The following is a 21,935-nucleotide window of genomic DNA, read 5'->3' on the forward strand; positions in this document are numbered from 1 at the left end:
AGACGTCAAAGCTCTCAAAATAGCACATAAAGTGTGAGCTAATGTCTTCCAGGAAAAAAAAAAAAGAATGCTTTTGATTCAAAATGACTGTTGTACTCAACGCCCTGCTTGCAGTTTAAGTAGAATATGCTGTAATCACATGTCCATTGACAACTATTGAACTCTTAATGATTAATTTTCAGCACTATGAAGCCATATGTATATGCAGAATGTATATGTAAATGTATTGTACACTTGATCTGTACAGAGGAGCTTGTTCTCATGATGTCTGGGGGAAAGGGATATACTGCTATATTAGCCGTTGAACACTAGAACGCTTGTTTCTGTAAAAGAGCACCGAGAGCAAGATGTATACATTTTTAAAACACTTTTCATTTGCTTTTTTATTTCTGGAACTGAATGTAATAATTGTGAGTAACATGATTTGGGAACTCAGTTTTAGAGAGTAACGTGAATTGTTTAGCACCATATTAAAATCATTGTTTATTTATGTTGGAGTACATTGTCAAAGAAGCTTTTGCAAAAATACAGTTTGTTGATGCAACATTTGTGTGTAATCATGTTTATGTCAGTAAAGCAGATCCGGAGTTGATTTGAGGATAAAACTTCTTCCGGTCCTAGGTTTTTTCATTGGTTTTCTGGTGGTCGGTCGGACGTTTGCTTATTTTTGACAGATCGGCAAACGAGACATTCGCCGAACCCCTTTTTGCTGGTTTCGCCTGTAAATTCATCACAAGATGGTAAAGTCAGAATCTCGCTATAATTCCACTTTTGGAGGAATGCGATTGGCTGTGGTTTGTTCCATGCTGACCAATGAAAATGCAACAGACCTGAGACTCGTGAGGCTTCCAGCCAATCATGTAGAGGATCTGAAATGTAGCTGGAACTGAACCGTCTTCATTGCCATACATCTCTAGAAGAAATCAAATTAATAGAATAACACAATTTCTAGGATCATCAGGTAAACAAAACACATTTTAGTGTCTCTACGTCAGTCGCTCTCAACCTTTTTGACTCCAAGGCTGCAAAGACAATACTTGAAAGTCCCCCCAAAAAATTTCAGATACATCTGCAATAATGACAAAGCTGCTCATTTTCAAACTATCATTTACTGACTCGAGGAGTGGCACTACAATAAATGCTATATCATTTCATAACTCCAATAACAATGTTCTTCACGGTTTTTACACTTTTTATTACCAATGAATAAGATTTTTCTAGTTTATGATTACATGTTTTTTATTATTATTATTTTTCTCTCGGAAATAGACATTTCTATGCAATAAAATGTTTTATTAGAGATTGACAAAATTATATAAATATACATATATTAATCAAAATAAAATTTCTGTGGCTTTTCCAGGTCTAGAAATCACACTTATAAAAATTTCTCATACAGTATATCCAGGTTATGCAAGATCACTGTTCTACATAAAAGTATTCTTGTAGAAATAAAAAATATATGATAAAAATCAAAACTACTGAAATTTAAATTGTCATAACAAACGTTAATTTTAAACAAGTATTTAATTAAAATATAATATCAGAGGTCCTGGACTGCATTGAAGTACATAATTTAAATGCATAAGTTAAATTTCGAAACTTTCATCCGTCATAAAAAAATTCGGATCGGGTTCGATTTTCTGCATTTTCGTATCCATAGCATGCATTTGAATTTGAATGCATATGAAAAAACGGAAAAACGCACGAGAAAGTTTCGGACTCAGTGTGCAATGACCTTAAATCCTCCAAGCGTTCGATGCAGTTCCCAGTCTGCGATCTCACCTTTATAAATAGCAGCTGCCGCCAGTATAGTGTCTCTGTGTAGGAGTGACTTCCTGTTCCACGCACAGTTGCTTTCACCCATACCTGAAGTACATGAATAAACTGTGAATACATTCTCCTTTTCATTACATAAGACGCCAAATTTAAAGAGTTTACCTTGTAAGTCACTCATGACCTCCAGCATACCAGGAAAATGAACCTGAACTTCATCAATGTCCTGAATGACAACAAAAAAGCCTCAGTGTAGTCACTCATAATTAAACTCAAACAGATTACGTAGTGTAATCAAATGTTGAAATATTTATACCACAGTGAGCATGTTGAATCCGGCCTGTCCCAGCAGGTTGCCCAGGTCAGTGACGGCCGTGTAGGGTGAGATATGAGGTGCAAAGCCTCCCTCCCTCTCCAACTCGGCTAACTGCAGAGAGCATCGCAGCTCGTAGAGAGTCTCACCGCCGACCATTGCTCCAATGAACACACCATCCGGCTTCAACACCTGGTAGATCTGAATGACAAAAACAGGGTATTTTGTATTATTTATAATGTGCGACAGGACAGTATAACACACTTGGTTTGATCCTCATACCTGTCTCAAAGCTCCAGGAAGGTCGTTGATCCAGTGCAGACTGAGGAGACAAATACAGCTTTATAAATGACAGTTCATTCTTTAAATTTCCCATCATGCACTGGGGCAGTACTGTACCTCAGGCTGCTGAGCACTAGGTCAAACGTGTTTTCTTTAAATGGCAAAAACTCCTCATCTGCCAAAACACACTGAGTAGGCATCTCACATTTCTTCCTATTTCTCTAACGAACAAGAAGAGAAAGAAGTTTCACCAAGGCTGCATTTGTCTGATCAGAAATATAGCAAAAAACATAATTCTGTGAAATTTTATTACAATTTAAAATAACTGTTTTCTATTTGCATATATTTTAAAGTGTAATTTATTCCTGTGATGCAAAGCTGAATTTTCAGCATCATTACTCCAGTCTTCAGCGTCACATGATCCTTCAGAAATCAAACTAATATGCTGATTCGATGCTCTTAGCAATGTAAAAAAAAAAAAAAAAAAGATATTTTATTGTTGTTTTATCATTGTATCAATGTTGAAAACAGTTGTGCACAAACCGTATTGCAAGTTCAAAAGAACAGCATTTATTTCAAATAGAAATCTTTTGTAACATTAGAAATGTCACTTTTTCTCAATTTAATGCATTCTTGCTCAATAAAAGTATTAATTTCTTTAAAAACATTTTTTAAAAGTCTTACTGACCCCAAAAGTTTGAATGGGCATTTATAAAATGTAAGGTTTATGTTGCAGCTGTGCATTAGTAAAATAAAGACATGTTAAGTCTCTTACCAGGGAAGAGTCTGAAATGTCTGCTAAAAAGAGACGTTCAACAATGTCCTGAGAAGAGAGAGAATCAGTGTAACTTAAAGGAATAATTTACTTTCTTCTGCAGAACACAAAAACAGATCTCTTTTTCAGTCAAAGTACATGCTGTCAAGCTTCTAGTGTTTGAATATGAGGGAAAAAAAGCCCTAGCCTCCTTTCACTTAATGTGAACACTCATCAAAAAAATACCTCATTATGTATCACAACATCATGAATGTAAGTAAATAAAGGCAAATGTTCTTTTAAGAGTGCTGTTCACAGTAATGTTACGAACGGTTGTACCTTACTCAAATGCTCCGCGATGTGACTCTTCCCACATCCTACATCCAGAGCCAGAGGGAAAGTCCTGCAATGACATTCAGCGATCAAAAATTACAATTTTGTTATTATTTACTCACCCTCATGTTATTCAAAACCCACATGACTGTAATTATTCTTGTAAAAACAAACAGGACACATTATTCAGGATGTCAAAGTTGATGTAACAGTGAAAGCGGATGGGGACTGGAGTTGTTGAGCTCTCAAAACTCTAGCAATCTCTATTCTAATTCTATTCTTTAAATAAATAAATGCATGTTTTCTTAAAAAAAACAAAATATTCTCTATTCTTTTTGTATCCGATCTAGTTGTTTTCTTTTTATTTATTATACAATTAACAAAAAGCAAAAAAAGAAGGCCTCTAACACTAGCTTGCTCTATTCTTTTTCTATTTTATCTGTTTGCTTTTTATTTATTACATAATTAAAAAAAACCTTGCTATGTGTACTGCGTTAAGCTAACTGAGACTTGTTATACAGTAGCACTTGCATATTATTGCTCTTTTGTTGATTTTTATTGCCTCCATTGTCCTCATTTGAAAGCCGCTTTGGATAAAAGCATCTGCTAAATGACTAAATGTAAATAAAAAATACTTAAATTTGTCTGCTCATTGCACAAATCTATCAAATGACTTCAGAAGACTTGAAATATAGCACACAAGTAGTACAGACTACTTTCTTGAAGCTCTTTCAGAGCTCAACAGCCCCAGTCCCCATTCACTTCTATTGTATGGTAAACAGCAGACTGGACATTCTGCTTAATATCTCCTTTTCTACTCCACAAAATAAAGTCATACAGGGTTGAAACGACAAGACAGTGAGTAAAACAATATTTTTTTTCTTTAAGAGCTAATGACAGGATGTTTAAAAGGTATGTAATAAGCGGGCAGTGACCTTGAGACATCATAAACTCTGTCTGCTAATCTGCTCCCCGCCTGCAAACACAACGAAAGCAGACGTTCATTCACACAGCTTCGGTCCTCCGAGAAACAGACATCACACAGTAATAAACCACCTCACCTCGTCTCGGAGGTAATCGTATTTGTCGCTGTCTAGTAAAGATGAAGCCCATTGCTTCTGCCTGCGCTTCATGCTCCTGTCAAACACGTTCATAGCGCCTCCCTGAGAGGAGAGACACCTCCATCCCCTCCACAGAGACCGGAGGCTTCTCACAGCCAAGCTCATGCTTCCGCGCTGATTCCCATTTTAACACATGATTTCTACCGCAGCCTCACAACTCTCTCAAACACACTCTGTGCCTCTGAACGAGGCTCTGCTCTGCGTCACACAACAGAGACCGTATCTGAGGTAAAACCTGCACTGGATTAGTCCTGGACACTGGAGCCCGGACTGGAGTCATGGACTCACACTTCTTTATGATCTCAGAAACAGACAAATAACAACAAAAACAATAACAACCTGTATCATAACTTAAATCGATCAAGTTCTATATTAAAACAGATTTAAAAAGATAGTTCAACCAACAACAATTCAGATAAATGTATTAACTGCAAAAAAATAAATAAATAAAAATAATTATATTTTATTTTATAAAATAATAATTATAAAATACATTTTGTTATTAAATAATGGTTTCTATTTGCTACAGCGTGTTTTAGCAGCGTTTAGCAATGTAGCCAATCATCTGTCGACTTTTGTGTTATATGTTAAATTATGACTTTTATGTATTTATGTTAGAATGCTAACCTCTCAAATCGCCGGAGTTTTGTTCTGCACGCTGTTTTTATAACAAAGTGTAGAATTTTTTTTCTTTTTTATTCTATTCTATTCTATTCTATTCTATTCTATTCTGCAAAACAACATTCATTTAGTAGGAGGGGGAGTCGAAATAAATACAGAACAATTGACAAACATAAAAAGTGTGACTTTAGGTTGAATTTCATTTTTCATCTTTATAGGTAAGTAATAGTAAAAACAACATTAATAAATTAAATAAATTATAAATTATAAGTAGTAAAATTGCTGGTAAATTAGTAATTATTAAAACAGGAGTTGCAGTCACATTTTGGCTATAAAACTGACGAAGAATAAAGAAACTAAAGCATTTCTTATCTGTAAGTTTATATTATATTATATTATATTATATTATATTATATTATATTATATTATATTACTGTAAGTCTATTTATATTTCCAGCAACAAACTCACAATAGCCTCAGATTAGTGTTTGGTATCAATTATAGTTTTATTCATATTTTTAATTCCTTTTTATTTTTATATTTCCTTTTTAATTTGAATTACAGTTTGTTGTGTTTTTTTTTTATTATTGTGTCATTATTATTTTTAAAAATATGTCTATATTTTCTAATGCCTAATTCGTTTTTTGTTTTAGCTTTAGCTATTCTAATACATCAATTTAAACATAATGAAAAATGTTGACTGAGATTTAAAAAAAAATGTTTTTATTTAAAAATAAAAATGATATAGAATAGTATAGAGAGAGAGAGAGAGAATAGTATATTTAGTTTTAGTTATAGTTTTACCAATCTACACAGAATGTCAGAATGAAACGAAAGACTGCTGTGTTTTGAGCTCTACGTCTCGCCGTAAGCAAAAGAGGGCGTGGCTTCCAAGATGTAACGGAAGTAGTAAAGCATCACGGGAAAACACGTGTGGAGCTGTGCTGTAACATCGCACGAAAACCCAGTTGGTCAGTATTGGCCTTTATATACGTGTTTTTATTTACTGCGCAGTCAGCTTTGCAGTCAGTATTCTTGGGTTTTTCATAAGTTGCAATGATGTTTTGTCAATTACCGTCTTGCTTAGTGTTTTAGTTATTTGTCATTACAGTGGTACAGAATGTGTGTTGTGTGAATTACAGACAGACACTGTAAACAAATAAATACAGAATTGCACAAAATTAGCATACAGCCAATGACAAGTATACATTATAAACTGTAATTTGACAACATACCTCCTTTTTTGAATGAACTTAAATCTTGCCTGGGTAATACTGCAATGTAAAGTTTGATAACAAGCCACTCTACCTTTTTCATAATTTATCAGTGTCTTTGTGTGATTTAAGATCACTTGAAATCTGATTGAATGAAATGAAAACTGATTTAGTTTATTTTTTGCTGTTTGACTTGGATTTGAGTGTTTTCTATACAGATGGGAACATGAACCACATTATTTTGGGTTATCTGTGTAAGAAATGTTTCATGACATTTCTTTTACTGAATACACGCTTGGTTTCACATGTACTTGAAATGCACCTCTTCTGTGTTTTTCACAGGTTGATGCTTTCATCAGGCTCTTCCAAATAATCACCATGGCCTCCAAAAACACTGTAAGGGGTGACGACCGCTTCACGAAGGTCCAGAAGGACCCTCGTTTCTGGGAGATGCCCAGCAGAGAGCACAAAGTCAAAATTGACAAGCGTTTCAAGTCCATGTTCCACGACGAACGCTTTAAACTGAAGTATACAGTTGATAAACGTGGCCGACCCGTCAGCCATACGTCCACCGAGGACCTCAAGCGTTTCTACAAGCTCTCTGACTCCGAGCAGTCAGACGAGGAAGAGGAGAACGAGAAGACGGAAAAGCCCAAGAAGGAAAAGAAAGTGAAAAAGGCTGATGAGGAACCTCAGGTTGAGGATGAAGAAGAGAGCGATGAATCTGAAGAGGAGGAAGACGCCGAGAAGATCCCGAAGACAAAAGAAGCTAAGAAAACAAAAGAGCCTCTGGTAAAGGGAGTGAGAGTGTTTGAAGAAGGTACTGCATTAACTTTATTTTATATTTGTGACCCTGGACCACAAAACCAGTCTTAAGTCGCTGGGGTATATTTGTAGCAATAGCCAACAATACATTGTATGGGTCAAAATTATTGATTTTTCTTTTATGCCAAAAATCATTAGGATATTAAGTAAAGATCATGTTCCATGAAGATATTTTGTAAGTTTCCTACCATAAATATATCAAAACTTAATTTTTGATTAGTGATATGCATTGCTAAAGACTTCATTTGGACAACTTTAAAGGCCATTTTCTCAATATTTAGATTTTTTTGCACCCTCAGATTACAGATTTTCAAATAGTTGTATCTCAACCAAATATTGTCCGATCCTAACAATATTGTCCTATCCCTTATGACTGGTTCTGTGGTCAAGGGTCACATATTGCTTTAATATTCATTATTAATCTGAGTAATGTATCTGATTGTTTTGTTTTAAAAATGGATCTTCTGAAGACAATACGAGTGGTGTTCATTTATGTTATTTATGGCTTGATACCATTTGTATTGTTTTTAACAGATGAGGACGAGGAATCTGGTGTTGAAGAGGATGAGGAAGATGATGAAGATGTGGAAGAGGGTCCTTCTGAGGGTGAGGATGAGGAGGAGGAGGCTGATGAAGATGACGAGAGCGAGTCGGGTGATGACAGCGGACCAGATCTGGCCCGAGGGAAGGGTAACATTGAGACCAGCTCTGATGAAGATGATGATGATGATGAAGAGCTGGAGGAATATCTGCGCCGTGAGGAAGAGGAGATTGAGCATGACTGGGGAGAGATGTGGAAAGATGCTCCATGCGGTGACAATGTGAGATTCATCCTAATGCTTTATTAATCATAAACTGCTGTTCAGAAGTTAAATGTTTGAAAGAAGACTCTCACCAAGGCTGCATTTATTTGATCAAAAACACAGTAAAACTGTAATATTGTGAAATATTATTACAATTAAAAATAATTTTGTATTTGAATATATTTTTAAATGTAATTTATTCCTGTGATGCAAAGCTGAATTTTCAGCTGCAATTACGCCAAAATATATATATTTTCTAAAATTATTTTCGGTGTTTTTGCTGTTGAATATTTTTGGTGGAAAAAGTGAAACTTTTTTCAGAATTCTTTGATGAGTACAAATTTCATAATACCAGCATTTATCTGAAATAGAAATATTTGGTAACATTATACATTTCTTCATTGTCACTTTTGTTCAATTAAATGCATCCTTGCTGAAAAAAGTATTAATCTCTTTCTAACAAAAAATGAACTGACCTCAAACCTTTAAACAGTGGTATATTTATTAAATTAGAATATGATTTTATATTATTTGTGTTATATAAAATATATTTAATAAAGTAATTTCTATTATATTACAATTGTATCAAGAAAAACAGCCATTAGGATTTTTTTTAATGTGATATTATTTTAACAACATCTAAACACATTTTCTTAACCAAGTTTATTTTTTAGCATAATGCAGGTAAAATAATTACTAGTGTATTGTTGGGTCACACTTTATTTTAAGGTCCAATTCTCGGCATTAACAAACCATTAACTACGACTTTTGCCTCAATAAACTCCTAATTTGCTCCTTATTAATAGTTAGTAAGGTAGTTGGGGGATTAGAGATGTAGAATGTGGTCATGCAGAATTTGTGCTTTATACGTACTAATAAACAGCCAATATGTTATTAATAGGCATGCTAATAAGCAACTAGTTAATAGTGAGAATTGGTCCTCATACTGAAGTGTTACTGTTTGTTGCTGGTGTGTTATTTCCTGTGTTTGTGTGTTTAGACCTCCCGACGGCTGGCGGTTTGTAACATGAACTGGGACAGACTGAAAGCTAAAGATCTTCTGGCTCTCTTCAGTTCGTTTAAGCCCAAAGGAGGCGTGGTGCTGTCTGTGACGGTAACTGTCATACCAGTTTCCTGCACAATCTCATAATCAGTTGTGCTCTGTAAGATGTCAGTGCTGCCGCTGTGAGTCTGATTGGTGACGTGTGTTTGTCAGATCTATCCGTCTGAGTTCGGGAAGGAGAGGATGAGTGCAGAACAGACTCAGGGTCCGCTGGAGCTCACCAGCCTCCCGGAGAACCCTGACACCGACACAGAGGAGCAAAGGTACCAGCTGCAGTTCTCATGACTCTTACTGGGGTTTGGCTGACCAAGATTTGCAGTGAGGGCAATCCCAGAATGCATCACAAACCAACTCTGTTCTAGATGGCCAATATCTATTTAAAACATTCTTATTATTCATTCAATACTGAAAATACCAGTAAAAAATTCAGTCTAATTAAAATTGGACTGTTTTACAACGTGTGTTTTTGTGATTATCAGAGTAGTGCATGCTGTGTTGCATTCTACATTGATAGCTAAACAAGAATATAATTAATTAAAATTTTTTTAATTTATTTTAATTAAATGTTTTGAAAGAAATTAATGCTTTTATTCAGCAAGAATGCAGTTAATTGTTCAAAAGTGACAGTAAACACATTTATAATGTTATCAAATATTTCTATCTGAAATAAACACTCTTCTTTTGAACGTTCTATTCACCAAAGAATAATTACAAAAATTCCACATTTCTCACAAAAATCATTCAACATCGATGATACTAAGAAATGTTCCTTGAGCAGCAAATCAGCATATTAGAGTGATGTGACTCTGAAGACTGGAGTATTGATGCTGAAATTTCAGCTTTACATCACAGGAATAAATTACATTTTAAAATGTATTGAAATAGAAAAGAGTTATTCTAAATTGTAATAATATTTTACAATATTACTGAGTTTTTGATCAAATAAATGCAGCCTTAGTGAGCAGAAGAGACTTCTTACAAAAACATGAAAAAATCTTAGCGAACTCTAATTTTTGAACGTTAGTGTATATTATTATTATTATTGTATATCTGAATATTTTTCAACCTTTTGGCAATATTGTCTTCTATTTTTGTATTGACTCTGAATGGTTTTCAAGGATAATTTTAAACAATCAGAGGAAGCTTTGTTTTAACCCGTTAAGGTCTTCCGTGTGTTTTCAGGATCTACCGAGAGAAAGTGCGAGACTATCAGTTCAAGCGTCTGAGGTATTACTACGCCGTGGTGGAGTGTGACTCCGTCGAAACAGCAGCAAAGATTTACGAGGAGTGTGATGGCTATGAGTACGAGAGCAGCTGCTCGATGATCGACCTGCGGTGGGTACCTCACATTTACAGAGACATTCAGTCAAAACTGGGCTTGGAAATGCTATAAATGTTTAACTGAAAGCATCAAGAAAACTAAACAGATTTCTAAGAACTATTATTAAAAGATATCTCATATCTCACTGTGGCTGTGGGCGTTTTGCAGGTTTATCCCTGATGACGTGACGTTTGACGACGAGCCCAAAGACAGAGCCACTGATGTGGATTACAGTTCCTACAAGCCCAAACTCTTCACATCCACGGCCACCACCACAGCCAAGGTCTGTGACACTGAATCCTACATCAGATCTGAGCCGCTGCATTCCATCTACAATAATGCATGTCTTGTATCTGCTGCTTGTCAACAGGTTGAGCTGACGTGGGATGAAACGGATCACGACCGGGTCACGGCTCTCTGCAGGAAGTTCAATAAAGACGACCTGTTGGACATGGACTTCAAGGCTTACCTGGCCTCCTCCAGTGAGGAGGAGGATGAGGATGAGGAAGAGGTAGAGCCACAGACAGAAGGTTAGTGATGACTGAATCATCTATCAACATTATTCTGAACCGGTAATGGTACTTTTTCATCCATCAGAAATGTTGTTGTGTTGTGATTAATTGAATGTTCTCTCAGCTGAGAAGCCCGTTGAGCCTCTTCCTGAGGAGAAAAAGGGCAGTAAAGAGAAGAAGAGTACAGAGCAGATCGCTAAATACAGACAACTACTGAAGAGCATTCAGGACAAAGACAAGGAGAAGGATGACGGCATGGATATGGAAGTCACATGGGTTCCAGGTATCAGAGTATTTAGTTGATTTATATTTAATAGATTATTAATTCTAAACATTTTAATATAAATATTAATATTTTATTCATTAATATTAATATTTTTTATAACTTTAATTGTTTATTTATATTTTAGATTAAAAAATATTTATTAGTTTATTTATATTTTATATAAAAAGTTAAGAATATAATAATAGTATGCATTTTGTAAATATATTAACCATATTATAAAAAATAAATAATATATGCAATATATGTACATTTATATATATTTTTATTTCTTAAAAAAAAAAAATATATATATATATATATATATATATATATATATATATATATATATATATATATATATATATATGTGTGTGTGTGTATATATTTTTTTTCTTATTTTCATATTTAATATTATTTTATGTATTATTAATAATATAATAATAGCATGCATTTTTATTCTGTAAATATATTAAACATAAAAATAAATAATATATGCAGTATATGTACACACACATATACAGTGGAGTGCGGAAAGTATTCAGACCCCTTAAATCTTTCACTCTTTGTTATATTGCAGCCATTTGCTTAAATCATTTAAGTTCTTTTTTTCCTCATTAATGTACACACAGCACCCCATATTGACAGAAAAACACAGAATTGTTGACATTTTGCAGATTTATTAAAAAGAAAAACTGAAATATCACATGTTCCTAAGTATTCAGACCCTTTGCTCAGTATTTAGTATATATATATACATTTTAAAAATATTTTTGAAATGTATATATATTTTTGTAAATATATGTATATTTAAAATTTCTCTTTTTATATTTAATATTATTATTTTATATATTATTAATTTTATAATAATAAGCAGTATATTCAGGAAATATAACAAAATGTAATATAAAATTAATAAAATATATACATATAATATCAAAAACAATTATGACTGCAAACAAAATTGCAATTTTATTACTTTTGTATATAAACAGCATGTAGAAATGTTTTTATTTTATTTATTAATATAAATGTATATATTTAGAAAATTATATTAATCATATGTAATTTTATTTTATTTATTAAGTAATATATGTTGAATTAATAATAATAATATATATATATATATATATATATATTATAGTAAATATAAACTATATAATATCAAATAAAAAAAATGTATAGATGCATGTTATGTAATATTAACATATGTATATGTGTATGTTTTATTAATGTATATTAATTTACATTTCATTGCTTTTTTTAGGACTGAAGGAAACAACTGAAAAGCTTGTGAAGAATAAAATGGAGGGCAAAGATCAGCTGACTCCGTGGGAGCAGTACCTGCAGAAGAGAAAGGAGAAAAAGAAAGATAAAAGGAAAGGAAAGAAGGTAAATATGTCACTGAGGAAATGTAGTTGTCCATGTAGTTTGTCCTTCATTTCTGTCCTTCTGACTCACATATACTCTTTTGTCTTGTGCAGGAAGCTGCGGAGGCGGAGCCTGTGATCAGTGATGATGAACTTCCTGCTGATGTTGACCTCAATGACCCCTTCTTCAAAGAGGAGCTCGGCTCAACAGGTTAGAGTCTGCACTTTATTCCCCTCATGCTTAATTATATTCAGCATCAGAGTTTCTCATATTCCTTTAGGAAGTATTACACCTTTAGTCCTCTAATCTATATCCTCTCTGTATGTTCTCTACAGCATCCCTGAAAAACAAAAAGAACAAGAAGAACAGGAAGAAGGATGAAGGGAGGACACCAGAAGAACAGGAAGAGCTGGAGAGACAGAGGGTATGTTTCTCTGATGTTCATGAATGTGTGTTGTGGGTAACGTATCGTGGTTAACTGCTGTGTCGTGGTATCTAGGCTGAGATGGAGCTGCTGATGGACGATGAAGAAGACAAGCACAAACATTTCAACTACGACAAGATCGTAGAGCAGCAGAACCTGAGCAAGAAGAAGAGGAAGAAACTCCTGAAGAGCAACACGCCTCTGGAGGAGGACGACTTCCAGGTGGACGTTCAAGACTCTCGCTTCCAGGCCATGTTCACGTCCCATCTCTACAACCTGGACCCGTCCGACCCGGCCTACAAGAAGACCAAAGCAACGCAGAGCATCTTAGAGGAGAAACAGAGACGCAGAGAGGAGCGACAGCACAGCCAGGAGGAGACGCTGAAGAGCAGAGCCGCGCAGGAGAAGGACGGAGCAGAGGCACCATCATCCTCCACTAAAGTCATGGACCCCAGTTTATCACTGCTCATCAAATCCATCAAGAACAAAACTGAACAGTTTCAAGCACGCAAGAAACAAAAGACAAAATGACTCAAGTCTGAAGTGGATTCATTGCTGTTTTATATAACAGAGTCTTTGTGTGTTAGTTTAGTGACTCATTTGTGCTTGGAGACAAAATGAGAAGTTTTTGATAATAAACATCATACTTTCTCCTAGTTCAAAATCGATAAATTATGTTTGCTTCAGATTTTTGTAATCGACCTGCCATTTATGGACGAAATCGTCAAGGGTTTGTTTACACTGTACACAAAATCTCATGATCTGCTGCTTCAGACCGGTGTATCTAGATCAGTGCTTCCCAAACCTGTTCTCAAGAAACCCAAATACTACATGTTTTGTGTGTCTCCCTCATCTAACACACCTGATTCAGCTCATCAGCTCATTAGTAGAGATTGCAAGAGCTAAGTGTGACCTGCTGTAGTTTGAGGCTAAGCGTATCCCATCATTCATCAAGTGCTCTGAAATCATGAGATTTTCAAGGTTTCAAATTAATTGGATTATACATCCATTTTGGTAGTACAATGTAAAGTGTAGCAGATTTAATTGGTGCAGAGATGAGCATGTGTACAGTGTAAAATGCTGTTTTGAGTCCAATATAGGTAATTTGTGTAGATCCAGGGAGTTTTCAAAGTTGAATAGAGGAGGTGGGTTTGTGAGGAGTCAGTCGCAATGAAATGAGAACCATGTTTTGAGTCATCAAAAAAGAAAAAAATGATGTTTGAAATTAAGTCAGTCATGCAGAATTAGTATTGTAATTTTAGTGGTGTTCTGCAAAAAATAAATACTATTTCTTTATTTTACAGCCAACATTTCATTTTTATTTAATATTTCATTTAATTTTTGTAATTTAACAGAATAAACATTCTATTGTATCATCACTATTATTAATACCTAGTAGTAGTAAGTTATTATTTTGCGGACAAACTAAACTAAAAATGTAGAAATAATCTTTTTTTTAATTATTAGAAGTTGCAATTAGAAGAAATTTAGTCTAAAGTGTAACTTTTAGATTTGTCAACTGGTTTAATTTTGATTCCATACTTAGATTCTATTTAGAACTTTTAGAATACAGAACATAAATTAATATGTACAATTTTGCTATCTTCTACATACAAAAGCGAAATAAAGTCTAAATGAAAATTCTGTCATCATTTACTAACCCTATCATTCCAAACTTATGAGTTTCATCTGCAGAAAAGATCTTAAATCATTCTTCAAAATCTTTAAATCACCTTCTGTGAGCAATGTCAATTTTCAGTTTTGCCTTAAAAGTCAAATACGCGCCCCCAAGAAGAGATTTCTGCTTCCTGTTCGAACAAATCCAAACTAGACTTAGAGCGTCACTTTTAATGAAAAATAGACACAGAGAAGCTGGAGTTAAAGTTATCTTTATTCATGTTGACACAAACGCCGCTCACACATTCAAAAAAGTCTGTTGGCACTTTCACAGGCACCTCATTTTCTACACAGGCTTCCTCACTCGTGCCGTATATATCAAAATACAGCTGTGAATGAATGAATGAATGGATGGAAACCTCTTACACTTACAATTCCAGTGAATACGACCAGTGCTCAGAGCATGTAAAATCATCTCAACTCATGGTCCAGGAATTTAGTGTACATGTAAGAAACGTTTGGGTAGTTCAATCATTAGACCCAATCCAGAAAAGGCACAAATTACAGAGTAATGTCAATAACACAAGGTTCGATTCGACCAAATAAAGCGGAACCCCAGACCAGATCACAAGCATTTCAGAAGTAAAACCAATGGAATGAAATGACTACATTGTGCCACAGTGTTACAAAAAACAGCTACTTTATGAGAAATAGTGCAATTAAGGTTTGACACGGACATACACATGTACACCATCTGAAAGAGCAGGAGTGTAGTGTAGTGTTTCAGGTCGAATACCACATTTATTTTATCACCACAGTATCATTTGTACAGTTCCAGTCCTCGCCGCCATGCTGTTACAGATGATTGACAGGCCGTTGCTATGGTGATTTCTTACTGGCCTTAGTAAACAATCCCACTGTCTATGATATTGTGGTCCCTATATGGCTCGGGTCCCTCCCTTAGTGTCTGGGATTTTCTTTCTCCCCATTTTATTGCGAAAATCTTAAGTGACAGATTAGAACAACTTGAGTTGTGCACCGTAGTTTTAAACTTTGAAGGAATAGTTCAACCAAAAATGAAAATTTGCAGAAAATGTATTAACCCTCAGGCCATCCAAGATGTAGATGAGCTTGTTTCTTCATCTGAACAGATTTGGGGAAATTTAGCATTACATCACTTGCTCACCGATGTATCCTCTGCAGTGAATGGGTGCCGTCAGAATGAGAGTCCAAACTGATAAAAACATCACTAAAAAGATCCACTGCTGAGCAAGTGATGAAGTGAATTTCTCCAAATCTGTTCTGAGACAAAGAGACAAACTCAGCTACATCTTGGATGGCCTGAGGAGGAGTACATTTTCAGCAAATTTTCATTTTTAGGTGAACTATTCCTTTAATAAAATCCATGTTGCAGTTTGAGTAATAATGGTAATAGTGAAATTATCTTAACCAGCACCACTAGTTCTCCCTCTCCTCATCCTTTCTCTCAAAGTCTTTGTAAAACCCCTCTTAACGTCATGCCGCTTACATACAATGTTGTGTTTTGCACCAAAATGTTATAAAATATAGGATTACATGAATATTAAGTAGAGAAAATAAGTTTTTAGCGAAACGCTTCAGGACAAATTGTGCTTCACGTGTCGAGTAAAAAAATTATACAAATACTTTAGAGCTCAGTAAAATACAGTTTCATTACGATACGACACACAAGGCGATACAAATATGATTTTGTAGAATAAATCAAGTGTGTGACTTCACAAATTAGATTTCAAGATATTAAATCATCTTCCTCACAAGAAACACATGATGTCTGCCGTTAGTCAGAGTAAACATCACGGAATGATTGTTTAGCTTAAACGCTGTCAGTCACGTGAAAACGTGAACCTCGCGTGACCTGTAAAACGAAAGGAGACCCTGTTACCGTTTTACCCACGCTCAAAAACTTGTTGAAATGTTTAAGATTTACTTTATCTTTAGCAGACATGTTCTTATTAGTGTCTTTCAATAATGCTTTGAGAGAAAGTTTTATCCAGCTAAATAAGTGGATCATAATCTCTTCTCTTAATGAAATACGTCACATAAAAATGAAAATAAGATCATTTACTCATCCTCATGTCATCTTGTTCACCATTTTACAAGTGATCTTAAGTCATATGACAGCTTTTATGTGAGGAAATTGGTCATTATTGATTAAAAAATAATTCACTCGTTCAACTGGAAATGAGACTTGAGAGCCTCAACTAATCAAAAAAAAAAAACCTTAAACCTCTGTTCAAAAGTTTGGGGTTGGTAAATTTATTTGCTCAAATACAGTAAAAATAGTAATATTGTGAAATATTATTATAATTTAAAATAACTGTTTTCTATTTGAATATGTAATATATTCCTGTGATGCAAATCTGAATTTTCAGCATCATTGCTTCAGTCTTCAGTCACATGGTCCTTCAGAAATAACTCTAATATGCTGATTTGCTGCTCAAGAAACATTTCTGATTATTATGAATGTTGAAAACAGCTTATTATTAATTATTGCTTATTAAATTGATTTGTTTCAGGATTCTTTGATGATTAGAAATTTGTAAAAGTATTAATTTATTATTTAACACAGTAGTCAGAGCAAAAAAGTTCAAAGTAATACAAGAACGCCTTTTGGTTTTAGGACAACTTTGATGAAAGGTTTTGATCCACTACTGTAGTACTGACCCCAAACTTTTGTACGGTGTAAATTACAGCTCACAAGATATATAGACCGTTTTAATATTTCTGAACTCTGACAGCCTCAGTCTCCATTGATCCTGGAGTGAAAACAGCAGCATGAAGAAAGACAATGAGGGTGAGTAAATGATAACCAAACTTATCAGGTGCACAAACACTTCTAATATAGTCTATATGGATTGTCAGTAATCTCTAATAATCTTTTTGCAGCCTTTGTGCAAAATCTGAGCAGCACTTCATTAAGGAACAACAAACAATGGGTTCTAATGAATCAGAACGGGACGCTCTCTCAAGCATAAAATATGAGTTCGGGGATCTGCCCCCCCTGCACACCCGTCCCGTTGGTGCTGTCCGACGAGCACTGGAACTGGAAGGTCACCTTCCCGCACTGGACCTCCGTCATCCCCTCCTGGCCAAAATAACTCAACTCGTTCCCGTCCAGAACCACGCTGGCCGTGTAGAAGGTGTCGGGCTCGATCTGCACCGGGTACTCGAAGAAGACAGGGAAGGTGTTGCTGGAGCCGTCGGAGAAGTACTTGATGATGGCGACACCGAGCGTCACGCCTTGGCGCTTCAGCTCGATCTTGGCCTGGTACTCGGCCGAGCCGCAGCTGGAGCCGTACAGCCCGAAGCCGGCGATGAAGACACGCTTGTCCACGGCGAACTGGATGCTGTCGCAGCGGCCGCGGTATCGCCACTGATTGCTGCGGTAGGCGCAGGACTGAAAGCGGTGGCACCTCTGCGGCGTCAACCCTTTGCGTGGTTTGCAGACAAACTTCAGCTCCGGTTTCTTGGCCGCTGTGTACCACAGGAAGATATCGTTGGTTTCGTTGAGCGTCAGCACGCCGGACTGCGCCACGCCGTTGGCGAAATCATCGAGCGCCATCGCCGGGATCCGTATCAGGTAGATGTTCTTTCCTAAAACAAGCCGTTTGCTCTCGATGCTGGGCTGGAGTTCCTGTCGGTGACACTCGGCCTCCGCCCAGCTCAACGCCGCCTCCAGCACCACCATCTCCTTGGCGTTGAGCGTCTCGCGCCGCAGGATGCTCTCCAGAGTCTGAGCGTCGATGTCGCAGAAGCCCTCGGAGCGGAGCGCGAGCTCAGCCTGCGCGTCGATCACCTCCCAGCAGCGCTGCGTGAGGTCGGGCTCCTCGAACAGGCAGCTCTGAGAGAGCAGGACGCAGGCGTTTCTCGCGCTCAGGCTGGTCTCCAGGAAGTTGACGCAAGCGCGGGCCAAGTGGGGAACGATGTATTTTTTGGCGGCGTACAGCGTGGCGAGGACGGTGTCTGCACATAGGTCGATCTCATCACAGTAGATATACCTGAAAACAGAGTGCTGCTGTCAATGAAGCAAATGAGAGACAAACCAAATACTAAATATTCACTCAAATTGTTAAGCTAATAACCATATCATTTGTTATGGGAAAAAAAGTACTACATTTATACATTTATAAATAAATGAATTGAAAATGTATTTATTTTACTTAAAAATGCTGTTAAATAAATTAGATTTTTATCCTTAAAGACCCAATAACATCAAATTTGAGCTTTTTTAATGCAATAAAGTAGAATTTAAATGCATTTAATAAAAAATGTTCTAAAACAGAAAATTTAAACACATCGTGACATTAATTTAGTAAAGGAAAAAATAAAATATGTGTGTTATATATATATATATATATATATATATATATATGTGTGTGTGTGTGTGTGTATATACATAATAAATATAACAAAATATATAATCTATATAAAGTAAAAAAAAATTATATTTATTTTATTTTTTAAAAATCACTAGTGTTCTCAGACTTTTGGATCCCACATGCTATCTTCATGACCCCATCACATGTGCAAAAATGTTTTGTTTCATTAATAGCTTTGAAAACCATACTTCAACATGGCCAAGAATGACGCTGGTTCCACATCAGGGATCCGGATCTCATCCTTATCTTCAGCCAGTTCTCCGTAGAACATGGCGTGAAATACAGAACTACCCACAGCCAGGACGTACTAAAAGAGTGAAAGACAATGAACTCAAAAAGAGATTATAAGCATCACTCAAAAACATGTCCCAGTCATACTTCACCCCAAAATCCAAAGAAGAAAAAAAAAGATTTTGCATTATATACATGTAGTTATATAAATAAATAAAAAAAACCTACTTAAAATACTCTACTTAATTTATTGTATTTACTGGATTCAATGTCAGTGTATTTGTAACACGGCTGAAGTGTGGTAATTCTGTACCTTGTGTCCCGGCACTTTCTGGGTTCCTCCAGGAGGTCCCACCACAAAATGAATATCCGCCATCAGCTCGTTGTTGAACATGACTGCGTTTCTGCAGAGGACAAATGAACGAGACCCTTACATCAAGTGCCATCAATGCAACATCACATGCTGTCTAGGTAGGCAGCATAACAGAACAATGCACAAGAGAAAGAGCGATTCACCTCTCTCTGATAGTGGGATACAAGCCTTGCCAGTTACATCCCTGAATGGTGTTGTTGTTGCTGACGTTCTGCTGCTGGTACTGTTGAACAGCGGTGGGTGCGACAGTGGGCAGTTTTTTGGCAGGAAACAGCTCAGCAGCCATTTTACAAACACATGTCAATTACTCAGAGGAGGATTTCATGACAGAGGATCTGGCAACCTGTGAAATATGAGTGAGTGAGGGAGAGAAAAAACACTCCAGACATTCAGAATGACACAAAAAGCATTTATAACATATAAAATTAATGCAAACGCTTGAAATTACTCTTTTTATACATTTACTTCTACCATTAATAACATGTATTTAGAGTTTATGACATTATCAATCCAAACTGGTCATTAGCAACCATTATATCTTTTTTATTTTTATAGATCTGTTTATCCATGTTATCTTAAACATAACCTACATTAAACTGACGCTAAATGAAGCAGTTCACATAAAAATAAATAAAAGTTACGTTAATTCACATTCATTGCCAGACTCGCATAAACACAGTTAGCAATCACAGCTAAAGCTGCGATGATCATCCAAATATCACAGAACAGCAAAAATACTGTTAAATAAGTGTTTGAATGATTTAGAATCTAGACTGCATTTAGTAAATGCTTTGATAAGTGTAATATCAATGATAACAGATGATGATCTGAATTCAGATGCAAGCAACAGGAAATAAACAAAAGCAGCCATCGGGCTCACAAACATACAAAACCCCCAAAACATCAAACTAAAACACCATCACGACATGCCTGCACTCGTTAACTAATAACAGTTCGATAGCAGTAATTACCAGAGGCAGATTAATGCAGCAGGTTTAGTGATAGAGTGAGGAAAGTTTGCAGCTGGTTTGCACATCAACATCCTCCATGACCGGAGGATCCGCCTGACCGACTGCGCATGCGCCGTAAGAACGCTTCACAAATAAACACAATTATTATTATTTTTGGGGCCATCGTATCTCAGTCAACACCAGTCATTAGTCCGAGAACCAGCTGTGACAGTGTAATCAATATAAATGGGAAGGAGATGTTAAAGCTTTGTAAAGTCTAGGGCTGTATATCATAAATGGCAGAACCAGGGGAGATTCTTTTGGTAGATTTACTTACTGCTCCAAATTAGGAGCCAGTGTAATTGATTATTCAATTACAGACATTGACCCAAATTTTATTAATGCCTTTACAGTTAAACTTCCCATTTCTGACCACTGCCATACAGTCCTTTACCTGAAACAGTCATGTGACAGGGTCAGAGCTCCTCCCCTCAAACAAGAAAAACTGTTCCCTTTAAAACCAAAACTCAGTTGGAACCAATCTAACGCTAAATCTAAAGCTCTGTTATACTAAACATGCTGGACGACTTTATGTCCACAGATTTCACTCCAGATAATAATGGAATAAACTCAGCAATATCCAATCTTAATTATAGGCTACATTTCAAACTTTGGCCACTATATCTAAGATTAAACAACCAAACAAACATAGAATAAACAAACAAAAAAAAAAATAAAAAGAATATGTGGTTTGATAATGAATGCAATTGTCTCAGAAAAGACCTTCGACGACTTGCTAACAAAAAGCATAAAGAACCGGCCAATCAGATGCTACGGCTCGCCTACTCCAGCTGTTTGAAAAATTATAAAAAACTAATTTGTAACAAAAGAGATTAATATTATGGAGCTAAAATTGATGAAATCGATGGACCAAAACAATTTCTGGAATCTCTTTAAAAAATTTGAAAACTGCAAATCAAACACATTAGCCTACTCCAGTGCGGCACAATCTGGAGGTCTTACTTTAAAACTCTTTACCAAAAACTTGAACCAGACCTCAACCAGCCCCAAACAAAAACAAAGAGAGTCGCTCTGCACGACTCTGAAGTCAAATGCCTGCTGTATGTGGACGACCTGGTTCTGCTGTCCCCCACAGCCGAGGGTCTCCAGCACAGCCTGGCCCTACTGGAACAGTACTGGGAGGAATGGGCTCTGATGGTCAACCTGGACAAAACCAGGGTCATGGTGTTCCAGAAGAAGGCCAGGTCTCAGGGAAGCAGAGACCAGTTCGGTCCTCGAGCACAGCACCAGCTACACTTACCTGGGCATCGAGATCTCTGCATCAGGGGGC

The 21,935-nt window shown here is 36.1% G+C and overlaps 3 protein-coding genes across 8 annotated transcripts; 1 reads left to right on the top strand and 2 right to left on the bottom strand.

The window, feature by feature from the left end:
* Positions 1 to 470: 470 nt before the first annotated feature.
* On the bottom strand, positions 471 to 4,829 carry ndufaf5 (NADH:ubiquinone oxidoreductase complex assembly factor 5). 5 transcript variants are annotated; one of them, XM_058774960.1, is made up of 11 exons: positions 4,520 to 4,829; positions 4,394 to 4,434; positions 3,465 to 3,528; positions 3,147 to 3,194; positions 2,489 to 2,592; positions 2,372 to 2,411; positions 2,093 to 2,290; positions 1,942 to 2,002; positions 1,786 to 1,869; positions 831 to 913; positions 471 to 719 (listed from the first exon to the last, which is right to left on the bottom strand). In XM_058774960.1, the coding sequence occupies exons 1-11, from the start codon at positions 4,682 to 4,684 to the stop codon at positions 618 to 620; spliced, it is 990 nt and encodes a 329-aa protein (XP_058630943.1). In that variant the 5' UTR covers positions 4,685 to 4,829; the 3' UTR covers positions 471 to 617. The 5 variants fall into 5 exon arrangements, with proteins under 5 accessions (XP_058630943.1, XP_058630961.1, XP_058630966.1 ...); XM_058774978.1 differs by lacking the exon at positions 4,394 to 4,434 and having other exon boundaries at positions 3,470 to 3,528; positions 4,520 to 4,646; XM_058774983.1 differs by lacking the exon at positions 4,394 to 4,434 and having other exon boundaries at positions 2,489 to 2,590; positions 4,520 to 4,646.
* Positions 4,830 to 6,047: 1,218 nt separating this feature from the next.
* esf1 (ESF1, nucleolar pre-rRNA processing protein, homolog (S. cerevisiae)) lies at positions 6,048 to 14,303 on the top strand. Of its 2 annotated transcripts, none has more exons than XM_058792572.1 (13): positions 6,048 to 6,171; positions 6,757 to 7,234; positions 7,774 to 8,060; positions 9,043 to 9,156; positions 9,259 to 9,368; positions 10,288 to 10,440; positions 10,595 to 10,709; positions 10,797 to 10,956; positions 11,063 to 11,221; positions 12,468 to 12,592; positions 12,685 to 12,781; positions 12,907 to 12,995; positions 13,071 to 14,303. In XM_058792572.1, exons 2-13 carry the CDS (start codon positions 6,793 to 6,795, stop codon positions 13,524 to 13,526), a joined length of 2,307 nt encoding a protein of 768 aa, XP_058648555.1. In that variant the 5' UTR covers positions 6,048 to 6,171; positions 6,757 to 6,792; the 3' UTR covers positions 13,527 to 14,303. The 2 variants fall into 2 exon arrangements, with proteins under 2 accessions (XP_058648555.1, XP_058648556.1); XM_058792573.1 differs by lacking the exon at positions 6,048 to 6,171 and adding an exon at positions 6,207 to 6,225.
* Positions 14,304 to 14,868: 565 nt separating this feature from the next.
* btbd3a (BTB (POZ) domain containing 3a) lies at positions 14,869 to 20,728 on the bottom strand. Its single transcript, XM_058789490.1, has 5 exons — positions 20,606 to 20,728; positions 19,778 to 19,977; positions 19,575 to 19,665; positions 19,219 to 19,337; positions 14,869 to 18,649 (listed from the first exon to the last, which is right to left on the bottom strand). Exons 2-5 carry the CDS (start codon positions 19,918 to 19,920, stop codon positions 17,617 to 17,619), a joined length of 1,386 nt encoding a protein of 461 aa, XP_058645473.1. The 5' UTR covers positions 19,921 to 19,977; positions 20,606 to 20,728; the 3' UTR covers positions 14,869 to 17,616.
* Positions 20,729 to 21,935: the final 1,207 nt, after the last annotated feature.

This window comes from Onychostoma macrolepis, chromosome 01 (assembly GCF_012432095.1).
Source record: "Onychostoma macrolepis isolate SWU-2019 chromosome 01, ASM1243209v1, whole genome shotgun sequence".
NCBI lineage: Eukaryota > Metazoa > Chordata > Actinopteri > Cypriniformes > Cyprinidae > Onychostoma > Onychostoma macrolepis.